The sequence below is a fragment of the Solanum dulcamara genome, chromosome 12 (genome assembly GCF_947179165.1).
Source record: "Solanum dulcamara chromosome 12, daSolDulc1.2, whole genome shotgun sequence".
Classification (NCBI taxonomy): domain Eukaryota; kingdom Viridiplantae; phylum Streptophyta; class Magnoliopsida; order Solanales; family Solanaceae; genus Solanum; species Solanum dulcamara.
The window spans coordinates 10,775,390-10,788,006 of NC_077248.1; the positions used below are offsets into that span (position 1 = coordinate 10,775,390).

The 12,617-nt window shown below is 34.8% G+C and overlaps 2 protein-coding genes and 1 long non-coding RNA gene across 3 annotated transcripts in view; all 3 read left to right on the forward strand.

Annotated features, from left to right (window-relative positions):
* The window catches only part of LOC129875588 (wall-associated receptor kinase 5-like), a 29,136-nt gene extending 27,935 nt beyond the window's left edge, over nucleotides 1-1,201 (forward strand). The window contains exon 2 of the mRNA XM_055950885.1: nucleotides 1,003-1,201. Coding sequence (XP_055806860.1) covers nucleotides 1,003-1,201 — 199 coding nt within the window. The remainder of the gene's footprint in view (nucleotides 1-1,002) is intronic.
* A 5,599-nt stretch (nucleotides 1,202-6,800) lies between these two features.
* Nucleotides 6,801-8,156, forward strand: LOC129877555 (uncharacterized). The gene is made up of 2 exons (XR_008763555.1): nucleotides 6,801-6,888; nucleotides 7,865-8,156. It is a non-coding gene; the product is annotated as an uncharacterized LOC129877555 (long non-coding RNA).
* A 978-nt stretch (nucleotides 8,157-9,134) lies between these two features.
* LOC129876253 (wall-associated receptor kinase 2-like) lies at nucleotides 9,135-12,380 on the forward strand. The gene is made up of 3 exons (XM_055951630.1): nucleotides 9,135-10,090; nucleotides 10,444-10,620; nucleotides 11,032-12,380. The coding sequence occupies exons 1-3, from the start codon at nucleotides 9,190-9,192 to the stop codon at nucleotides 12,192-12,194; spliced, it is 2,241 nt and encodes a 746-aa protein (XP_055807605.1). The 5' UTR covers nucleotides 9,135-9,189; the 3' UTR covers nucleotides 12,195-12,380.
* Nucleotides 12,381-12,617: the final 237 nt, after the last annotated feature.

Sequence of the window (12,617 nt, forward strand, 5' to 3'; positions counted from 1 at the left end):
CACCAAGCACTCCACCTTTCATTGTAAGTCCAAGCATATTAGTAGAAAGTATCATTGGATTAGAATGGCCGTGGAAGAGAAATTATTTGAGGTTGAGAAGATACACACTCATGAAAATCCTTCAGATATGCTTACTAAAGTGGTAATTGCAAAAAAACAGGAGTTTTGTAGAACAGCGGCAGGCATGAAGCCTGTCAAGAGTTCCTCCACTTGAAGCCCATTTGGCCCCTTGGTTGGAGGGGGAGTTTGTTGGGCTATGACCCATGTTCCAGCCAAAGGCCCATGGCCTAATCCTATTTGTAAAAGGATTTGAATAATTCTCCTAATTTGGTTTCCAATTCTATTTGGAAAAGGATTGGAATAATTCTCCTAATTTGGTTTCCAATTCTATTTGGAAAAGAATTGTAATTATAATCCTAATTGGAGTTGGTTTTGACTTTAGAAAAAAATACCACTCTATAAATAGGATGACTTGAGAAAATTAGGTAATTGCTCATTGGTATTGTCTTTGAGAGACATTAGGCACATAAGAGAGGTTTTTGAGAGAGCTTTCAACAAGAGAGAAGAGAGAAGAAAAGAGTGTTTTCCGCAAGAGTTTTGCCTCTCCGATCAGCAACCTTCAAATTACTTTTTCTGATTCATTAAGCGTTGGATCGGGCTGAAATTTTTACTGAGTGTTCCTAACATCTTAGTGTTTGATTTGATCGGTGGAGATCGGATTTGGAGGTCAGAAACATCCCATTTTAGGTCCCGAACAGCAGCTCTATTTTGGGTGATTTTCTTCCTATTACTTTTGTTGTTATAGCTATTACTTCTCCTTACTTGGTAATTGTTGTGTAGCCATTTAGGAGAATATTTGTAACCCTCTTATTGTTATAGTGGAGCAATTCGGATTTTGAAGATCACGTAGTTGTTACCTTCAATTTAAAAGGTTTTTCCACGTTAAATTTGGTGTTATTTATTTTCTCTGTTTTTGGGTTTGCATCCTTCCGTCATAACAAGGCCTACAATGAAGGAAGTGGCTATTGAACTTGAAGGTCTGAGAAAGATAACTAGAGTCTCTTGGTCTAATCAGCATGGATACGAAGAGAATGATCAGGATGAATTATCAGATCTTTACACAGTTCCCATCAACTCCTATGTAACTACCTCGAATTTAGATAGTTCTCGTATAATGCATCCTACATACAGTCCAACTTGATTCGAAATCTGGTCCACTAATAATGACATAGATTGGAGATTGATTTGTTGGCCCATGAGATTTCTTTCTTGAGTTAGATTGTTGAGTGGGATTGTCCACCTAATTATTTCTTTATTTTAAGCCTTCCGCTGATTGATTGAATGAATGGATGTGTGATTGGATCAAGTGGTTCGCTTGGGGACCAGCAATGGTCTTCGAGTGCCGGGCACGTCTAGGGTACCCTTTCGGGGCGTGACAAAACAGAAAGTAATAGATAATAACAGAAATCAGAGCACAAGAAATTATAGTACGCTAATGCGCCTACTAATACAGAAGAATAACGAGACTATGTATGTAATGACCTTGAGGGTGATTTTCGTAAATTTGTACAAAACACGCGTGAACAGTAACATGCGTGAACAGTAACACGCGTGAACAGTAACTTTTTGGGCAGAAAATGCCCCTTTCTTCTCATTTCAATATTTTTCAACATTTGTTTGAGTTCTTGAACTCCTTGAGGTGATTTGAGAAGAGATTTTCGAGGCAAAGTGTTGGGTAAGTGATTTTTGACCTAAAACCTTCCTTTTTCATTAAGTTTTTGACGATTTTAACTCTTAAATTTTAGTTTCAAACCCCAAAAATCCTTGTTTCTTCCCTAATCCGAATTTAAGGAAAATTGTGATTTCCAACTCGTTTTGAGCTCTATTTTTATGGGTTTTTCAACCATGAGTTCCTTATTACCAATAGAATGGGATTGTTCAATAAATTTACAGATTTGACCCTTTTCGAAAATAGTTAATTTTTGGACCATTTTACCCCCGGTTCCGAAACCTATCAATATGGGTGTCATTGGACTCCTTGTGACGTGTATGTTTCATTGTTGATAGTGGGTTGTCATTACGAGCGCCGAATTCGAGAGTTACTTGTCCGGTGGAGGTATTCGAGTGCGGTTTCGGCAATTGAGGTAGGTTTGGCTATCTTTCTTTGAGATTGAGATGGGGTAATTAATCATTCATATGTTATAGACTTTGGGATGGGGTTGTAGTATGAGTTGAGAATGTTATATATATTATGATGTCCGTGTGGAGGCTTATTTATTAATGTGTTGCCGTGACGGGGTTTATTTGTATTACATAGCCCGTGTGGGGGCCTTATTTGTTATCTTATTTGCTTTGAGAGCATGTGAATTATGATTTGCCTAAGAGAGAGGCTTGAGTATATTATTTGACTTGTGATGCCGCCTGAGAGATTGAGTTGGGGTTTTTGAGCATACTTGAGTATTGAAATATTGTTGAGAAAGGGGTGAATATTTAAATGAAAGTGTGTTCTTCCCGTTACTATTTATTGAGGGTGAATATCATGTGTAGGTTAAGTTTTGAGAACTTTGAACATTATACCACATGTGAGTTGATTATTACTTCCATGCATATGTGTTTTGATGCATTCATCCTCATTCATCACATCATGAAACATGGGAAGTTGAGAAATATGGAAATTCTTTTTGAGAAAGAAAATGAAACACCTTTAAACCTTTGTATCTTGAGTCCCTGACCGAGGCAGTTTTCCGGTAGGGTAGTGGATGCATTGTGATCCCAACCTTTGTATCTTGAGTCCCTGACCGAGGTAGTTTTCCGGCAGGGTAGTGGATGCATTGTGATCCCTTGACCACGAGGAGGTGGCAAGGATAATGAGATATTGTGATTGAGGTATATGGTCTGCGAGACCCCCATGGGTCCTGCTTGGTAGCACAGCTCGGCAGGTGTATACGACAGGCTGTGCGACAGTCTTGATTCCACCGTACCACCACATCATTGCATCATCATATTGCATTGCATTGCATTGACATTTGTGCTGCTTGAATTATTTGATTAATTGTGATTATGAGTTGTTATTATACTTTATTCGTGCCACTATATATATAAACTGGCGGCACCGATGCCGAAGTGGGACTTTTCTATATGCAGGTGGAAGCGTTCCTTAGTTTATTTCATAGGTTTGATTAATTCCTTATACTCAGTCAGCTAAAACCTACTGAGTACATGTGAATTGTACTCACCCCTACTTCTGTGTCCCTTTTTGATGCAGATACTAGTCGGGGTACCCCACGTGGCAGTTAATATTCTAGCGGATTGTGTAATTCTCAGATTAGTGGTGAGGTCCCAGAATTCGGATCGTCACTAGTCTATCTTTATTTTTCAGTCTTTTGTATCATTCAGAGACTTATGTTGTATCTTCAGATTCGAACCTTGTATTAGATGCTCTTTATACTTATGACACCAGGTTTTGGGATAATTTCTTCATTGTTTTTTTTTCTTTTTATTTAAATCGTGGAATCACTTTCCTCTTTGGAAGTCTTGTATGAATTTTATTTTTAGGGTTACACATCAGATTGGGTTTTGAGATGTGTGCCATCATGACCTCAGTTTTTAGGTCGTGACAATGTACTAGCTTTCTACCCTAATATAGGTCCTCCACACCCTCCTATCTAAGGTCATGTCCTTGATAAGCTGTAGCTGCGCCATGTCCTGTTAATCACCTCTCCCCAATATTTCTTCGGCCTACCCTATCTCTTCTAAAACCATCCATGGCCAACCTCTCACACCTCCTCACAGGGACAAGAGAATGAAGAAAATACTAAATATGAGTTCCTAGCTCGTTAACCGTTTAACTTGGTGACGTTATTCCTTCCATATTGCCTACTTCCTAGCTATACTTAATTCTCAATTATAGTGATGATGAATATATAAAGCAACTGTTTCAATACTCCCTCCGTTCTTTTTTAGTTGTCAAATTTTGATTTGGTATGCTTATTAAGAAAATAATAATTGGTATAGTGAGTTTACCATTTTACCTCTATTTATTGTTAGAGTAATAAATATATTTACTCACTACACTTTTCAAATACATTAACTCAATACTAATAAATTGAGGGTATAATAGGAAGAAAAAATTGTCCTTCCTTGATTTGTCAAAAATAACAAGTACAAAAGAAAATCAAATTAGGAAATATTTGACAAGTAAATAGGAATGGAAGGAGTAATTGTTTCTCTTCACTTTCTCGAATTTTTAGATTGATTGAATTTATTCATGTGTGACTCTTCAATTGTTTTTCTTATTAATGCATAGGTTATTCTAAATTTATTGTATTCAAGTCTACTGCATTAATGCTTTTTCTTTCGTTTATGTATATTAGAGAAAAATAATAAATAAATGAAGAAGAGAAAAATATCAGTGCATATGATAGTGTTGTAGCTATATTTTTTTCGGTAATATAGTGTTGTAAATTAATTGTAGCTATGTGGCCATTTTTAGTATTTGATATAATATGATATTCTTACTATTTAATTTTTAATTAATTATATGTTTAATAACATTTTGATTTAACGTAGGAGTAAAAATAAATATCAAGAAATAATAAAGTATAAATGGTTATCATTTGTCAATACTCACATTCGTTGCCATTATTATATGGAAGTTATAAGACACAAAAGGATAAATGTAAGTTATAAGAAACAAAAGGATAAATGTTAAAGAATAATGAAATAGAAATGATTAGTATTTATCAATACTCACATCTGTTGCCATTGTTTAACATTCATCAATAAACTTTTAGTTTTATTTGTTATCATCATCCATTCAAAAACACATCCGTCACCTAATTATCATTTATTAATATTTCTATATTAAATTTATTGACCAATTCAATACAAGACATTCATCTACTATTAGTATTTAATTAATTAAATATTTTTTGATATTTTAATTTAATGTAAGAGCAAAATGGTAATTCAACTTTAAGGTTAGAGAGTTCATGCTTTTAAGGTAGTATATATATAATGATGATGATAATAATATGATATGATGATTATCAAGTGTTCTTCTTATTAATATAAAATAGATATATTTTTTTTGTTTACTCGTGAAGTTTTTGAATTTTTAAATTTTAATTCAATTGTTCACATCGCTTCATTTGAAATTTGTGGATAGTAATATGTGTTTTATCTAAATACCTTATTATATTATCAAAATTACTTCAAAATATTATTTTTCCCCATCCACCCCCCTCCCTCCCTTTTTGTATAGTTTTCTATTGTATTAATTACTTTTTTGCTAGTTTGATTTTAAAAAATACTTTCTCATCTGAAAGAAAGTAAAGTATGTATCTTGTAGAGGATATCTTTATCACTTTGTGAAATTTTTTGATGGGCGATGTGTAACACCCCTTAAAATGTTATTGATTCATGGATCCTTTCATTCATGAAGTCCAAATAAATTATCAAAAAACTATTTAATTCAAGCATGAAACTTTATGGATTTTCATATCATGATTCTAATTTCATAGATTATTAAATATTTGAAGTTTAATCACCTATCTTATGTTAGTTTATGTTAGCTCTTAAATGCATTAATATTTTTTTTGATTAATGAAAGGTCCTTATATGAAGACATAAAAATGTTTTAAAGTATTTTGATTATATTATGATCTCTCATGCCTAAAGTATTTTGATCATAATTATTTCTCTCATTACTAAAGTATTTTGATTATATTATGATCTCTCATGCCTAAAAATATTTTTATCATATTATGATCTCTCATTACTAAAGTATTTTGATCATAATTATATTCTCTAATGACTAAAGTATTTTGATTATATTATGATCTCTCATGTCTAAAGTATTTTGATCATAATTATTTCTCTCATGACTAAAGTATTTTGATTATATTATGTTCTCTCATGACTAAAGATTTTGATCATGTTCTAAAGTATTTTGATCATGTTCTAAAGTATTTTGATCATGTTCTAAAAGTATTTTGATTATGTTCTCTCATGCCTAAAGTAATTTGGGCATAACTTTTCATAAGATGGTCCAAATTAGGTGATTCAAATTTCTGAATTACCACAACATCATTACCTACAACTTTCATGAAGAACATATCTTAAGATTCGGATTTTAAGTAGATCAAATAAATTGATCTTTGCAAGACATAGTGCTGTGATGGAATGGAGTATTTGTAGAATAAAATTCATATCTCGATGTAGAATGATCCAAATTAGGTGATTCAAATTTCTGAGTAACCACAACATCATTACCTACAACTTTCATGAAGAACACATCTTAATATTCGGAGTTTAAGTAGATCAAATAAATTGATCTTTGCAAGACATAGTGCTGTGACGGAATGGAGTGTTTGTAGAATAAAATTCATATCTCGATGTAGAATGCTCCAAATCGGATGATTCTTGAACTAACTGAAACTAGACTTCTATATCTACAATTCTTATGAAGACACTAAATTATAATAAGAAATTTATCTTATTCAAACGCAGCTTCGAAAACGGATATTCCGTTAAAAGAGATTTCATCTCACCTACCATAGAAAGATCTAGAACCATTTGACATCATCCATGACATCAAAATTCTCCATTGAATTTTCAAGATCATCCTTTATGATTATGTTTATTTATGGTTAGATCCCTCCTCCACACCTATAAATACCCACCTTATTTCCTCATTTTATTCATCAAGCTTTCTTAAGCATTTCTTCTCTCTATATACTTCTTCTCAAATATAGTTTTAGTTTTAGTAGTATAAAAATACTACTCCGGTTATTCTTATACTCCGGGTAGTACACAAAATGCTTCAGCGAGAAGAAAAGGCTAGGGGTCCAAGAGTGTTCCAATTCGAAGTAAATCTTCCGATTTAAGGTATGTAAGGCTTTCATAGCATCGGATTGAGTTCGTCCATGCGCCCAATATTTAAATTCATTATAATTGAGTTATAGTTGAGTTTTATCCAAATCGTGAATTCTAAATGAAATAATTCTTCTCCTATTGAGTTAGATATATTTATGCATTAATATTATTATTATTATTGTTATCTCTCATATTATTGGAATTATTGTTCATGGCTACTTTCCCATGAATCCTAATTGATTTGATGTTCATGAATATTTTTATACATATTTTGAGTAAAGATGTTGGCTTTTTTATTATTTTCATTGATAAAAAGAAAGTTATATGAATTAATACTATATATGTATTTTATTGAGTTTTGAAAGAGCAAAAGAGTTGAGTTTGAATGAATTTGAGCAAATGATGTTTTGAGCAAGATGTTTTGATGAGATGTAAATGATGTTTTCGAAGTATAATAATTGATGAAGAGGTAATAAGATGAGTTTGATGATTTAAATTAAAGTCCAAAGAGACTAGATGATGAGTTTAATATGAGCACATATTTTGGGAGTAGTATTGAGCACCGAGTTGGGTAAGAGTTTAATTGACTCAAACCCCAGAACTACGTAGCCAGCGTAGGATGGAGGCTATGCCTCTTAAGTCCCAAAAAGAGGACTTTGATGAGTGGATCCAAGATGATGATGTCCTTTACCCTGGCAAGGTATTAGATGGATGTGGCAACGACATCGCTTCGTTGTATCATCGCTAGCTCATAAGTGATGGTTGTCGGTTAGAGAAACTCCCAACTGAGTAAGCATTGCTTATTACTATTATTTTTATTATTATATTTTAAACTTGCATTACATATTGATGTTGAGATGATGTTGAGTTCTGAGCTGAGTTTTCTTGAGAGGAGTTTCTTGATATCTATCCTTACCTTCCTGCCATTTTACATACTCGTACATTCCACGTACTGACGTCATTCGACCTGCATCGTTTTATGATGCAGATACAAGTGTTAGAGATCCTCAATAGGCGCATCGTTGAAGATCATTTCTTTTCGGCTATTTGGTGAGTCCTTCTTGTATTCGAAGGAACTCCTTATCCTTTTATTATTGTTGAGTGTGATGTTTCTTTTGAGGTAGCCATGGACATGTCATTGGCACCATCTAAGAGTATTAGAGGCTTCATAGACAGAGTTTGATGATGTAATCCGAGTAGTTCTCCTTAGAAACTACTTCTTCTAAGAATTATCATTTTTTTTCTTTTAATATTGATGATGACAAGCCCACATTAGTATTCTTAAGTCTTCCGCTGATGAACAAATGAGTAATGAGATCAAGTGGTTCTCTCGGAAGCCAGAGATGGTTTCTGAGTGCCGGCCACGCCTAGGGTACCCTCCCGGGGCGTGACACGATGATCCGAATTGGTGTTGCTACAAATCCACGTTTGCTAAAGAGAAACTCGTAAGCTAATAATTTTGATTAAATACTACAATACAAACTGTCTTGGCGTAGCTAGAACGGCTAACTTGAAATGATGTTTGGTACGTGTAAAAGACTATTCTTCTTCGAGGTAGTGAACCAAGGAATATTTACTAGCTAGTCTTTTTTATAAAATTTTATGTCCAATATTTGTGGAGATGATGATTTGGTTTCTTCTACACGCAAAACTTATTAACTAAAATTTGGCTTTCTTTGTGCGATATGACAGATTTGCAAGACTAGTGTTTAGTTTAGTCAACCTCGTCCCTCTTGACTCATCTGAATCCAGTGGTGAACCTGACAGATTTGCAAGACTATTGTTAGTTTAAATAAAATGTTTTTTTTATGATTGTTACTTAAATTATATTGTATCGTATCATTTAAATTCATCGTTAACTACGATGAAAAGAGCCATTTTATGTAACGACCGACTTGGTGTGATCGAGTCGTTACCTTAATATTTTTTTCTCATTTTTTCTTTATTTATTATTTAATAATTATATTTCATCTTTTACCTTATCTTTTCTGAGTAGCTTTACCCCGTACCCTACTTTTCTTGTAAGTTTATCATTCAAATTAAAGAGGTGTGATATTATGTAACGACGAAGAATGATACAATCTATCCAAATACTGTATTCATTAATATAATACGGTACGATACAATACAATACTATACGTTATGAAATAATACGTAACAACCATCCAAACAAAGTGTTAGGCATGATTGACCCCAAGTCTTTGCGTTTTCTATTAATATGAAAGTGAAAAATCATAGTGCAATGTCTATATATTAATTTTATAGTAAGTTGTTGGTCGAATTAGTTTGTATCCATTTTGGAAACTAAAACAAATGATTTTGCTTCCTTACCAAATTGCTTGTTTCTATGCTTGTGTGCTAATACTAACATTAGCCACGGCCCAAAACACCACTAATAGTACTACTAGTACCAATGTCACAAAACCAGGATGCCCTGAGACGTGCGGGAACGTTACGGTTCCATACCCATTTGGTATTGGCTTAGGATCAGGCTGCGCCATTAATTCGGGGTTTGAGATCATCTGCAACATTTATAGTGATGGTTCTCAGAAACCTCTGATAGGAAACATTGACGTGTACAACATCTCTGATGCTGAATTACGCATCTCAAATTCCATCGCTTGGAGATGTTACTACCCCAATGGATCTATCAGCAGCGAATTTCTAAATTGGATCCGTTTGGGGAACTCAACTTATCCCTATAGCTTCTCCACAAAGAACAGGTTTATCGTGGTTGGCTGCGATGACAATGCTGTAATCATGGGGCGTAACTTTCAGTTTAACTGCTCAACCAGCTGTAACAGCTGGAGTGATATTACTGATGGACAATGTACAGGCAAAGGCTGCTACGAGGCGCAGATACCCAAGGGAATGAAAAGATTTAACCCAACTATTTCTAGCACACGAAACCACACGGGTGTTTGGTCTTTTAATCGATGTGGGTATGCATTTTTAGCCGAGGCAGATCGATTCCAGTTCAGGGGCCTATCGGATTTAAGTGATTTTACTTTTTATAGGAGGACTATGGCTAGTGTTCACACTGTGCTGGACTGGGCCATCGGGAATCTTACTTGCATGCAAGCGCAAGATAAGAAGGATTATGCTTGCAGGGAAAATAGCCACTGTGTTGATTCAGACACTGGCCTTGGTGGTTATCGCTGCAGCTGTAATAAGGGTTATGGAGGCAATCCATATCTCACTCCAGGCTGCCAAGGTAAATACACACACACACACTAAAATTCGGTGTTATTTGTGAGTTGAAAATATTTTAGAAATTGGTAGTACTCACAATTAAGGGATGTGGTGGGGTGAAGGAAGACTCTGTTAGGGATCGATGGCAAAAACAAGACTTACTTCTAACAGAGGAAAAAGTTACTCAATTTCGCATAATACAAGAACAAATTTGACCCCTTCCCCAATAATCAGTATGGTTATTTCAGGCTGTTTCATTTTCATAAATGGAAAAGATCAAAGCCTTTTACGCGAAGTGAAAACTGCTTTATGCTCCATTTGATCAGTTCAAATGCTTTGACATAAGTTGGTATTCTACTTATTTGGTTTTTCCAGATGTTAATGAATGTGCTGATCCAAGCACCAATTCGTGTGAAAAGATCTGCACCAACACCCCAGGGAGTTTTTATTGTTCCTGTCCCGATGGATATACCGATGATGGCAAAAAGGATGGTCTTAGTTGTATTCCTCCATACTCTGATCATGAGTTCCCATGGATCAAGTTCTCTCTAGGTAAATATCTTGGAAACTTTCATAACAACCATACTCCCTCCCTTCCATTTTATCTCATGTTGTTTGGCCGGGCACAAAGTTTCGGAAAGAAAGATAATCTCATTGAGAGTAAAACGATAAGTCTAAAGTTCAATTATTTCAAATTATATAAATATGATATTCTTTCATAGACTAAAAGCATATCACATAAACTAGGATGGAGGAAATATTATTTTCTATGCTAAAAAATGTCTAGGAAGCTTGGAAGTCTATTCACTAGCTGCTTTCATGTATTGGAAACAGTCTCTAGGAACACCAATTCGTTAGCATGTACATTCATGATTCAACAGTAAAATGAAAGTGTACAATCTTGAACTTTTGATTTAGCGAGTTGAAATAGACAGCAAAAGTTCAACTCTACTAATTACACAGGTACTGGAGTTGGGTTAATCTCCCTAGTGGTTGTGATAACTTTGCTCTATTTTTGCATCAAGAAAAGAAAGTTGATTCAAGTCAGGGAGAAGTTTTTCCAACAAAACGGTGGTTTATTATTGAAGCATAGAATATTCACTAAAGAGGGCGGTGTGGAAGCAACAAAAATTTTTACCGCTGAGGAGCTCAAGAAAGCTACAAACAATTATGCAAATGACAGAATTCTTGGTCGTGGTGCCAATGGAATTGTATATAGAGGTGTGCTACGTGATACTCGCATAGTTGCCATTAAGAAATCTAGAATTGTGGATGAGAGTCAAATTGAGCAGTTTATCAATGAGGTGCTTATTCTCACTCAAATCAACCATCGAAACGTGGTGAAGCTCTTTGGGTGTTGTTTGGAAGATGAAGTTCCTTTATTGGTTTATGAGTATGTCTCTGAAGGAACTCTTTACGAGCACATTCACAACCAACGTGGAGCAGGTTGGTTAACTTGGCAAAACCGTTTGAGAATTGCAGCAGAGATAGCCAATACACTTGCTTATCTTCATTCATTTGCGTCCATGCCTATAATTCATAGAGACATTAAGTCTGCCAACATATTGTTGGATAATGTTTACACAGCTAAAGTGGCAGATTTTGGAGCATCAAGGTTAATTCCTCTAAATCAGACACATGTGGCTACATTGGTTTTAGGGACATCAGGGTACTTGGATCCAGAATATTTTCGCACAAGTCAATTGACGGAGAAAAGTGATGTTTACAGCTTCGGAGTAGTTCTGGCAGAACTTTTGACGGGGTTGAAACCTATTATTAGGGCTAGAAACGAAGACAACAAGAACTTGGCCGATTTTTTTGTGTTATCCATGAATAAGAATAGCTTGTTTCGTATTATTGAACGTTGTGTTTTGCGGGAAGGGAGCCTTGAGCAACTCCAAATGATGGCTGAGCTGGTGAAGAACTGCCTTCAGCCGCATGGTGAAGATAGGCCTACAATGAAGGAAGTGGCTATTGAACTTGAAGGTCTGAGAAAGATAACTGGAGTCTCTTGGTCTAATCAGCATGGATACGAAGAGAATGATCAGGATGATTTATCAGATCTTTACATAGTTCCAAATTCAGATAGTTCTCGTATGATTCATCCTACATACCGTCCAAGTTGATCCACAATCTGCTCCACTAATAATGGCATAAGATTGCCTATATATTACTGTCTCATACCTATGTTTCTTCCATGTTGAATGTTCTAATGTAAGTTTCTTTCCTTTTTCCTCTCAATTTAGATATTTCTTTAAGATACAGTGTTGGAGATCCTCGCATATTATATATAGAGGACCTTTTGATGATAAGAGTTTCCTTTTCTTTTGTTACATACTAGTCTCTGGGCACGCGCTTTGCGTGTGTACCCCAATATCTATTATATAGTCTATTTGTTATTTTATGATTTTATGGTTAAAAACCTTTAATATAAGATCAACTTGGACATTGTTTGTATTTTCAAATGACCAATTGTGACAACTTAAACATCAGGGCTACTAATGTCACAATGATTAACAATCTCCTCAATAAAATCAATCATAAATAAG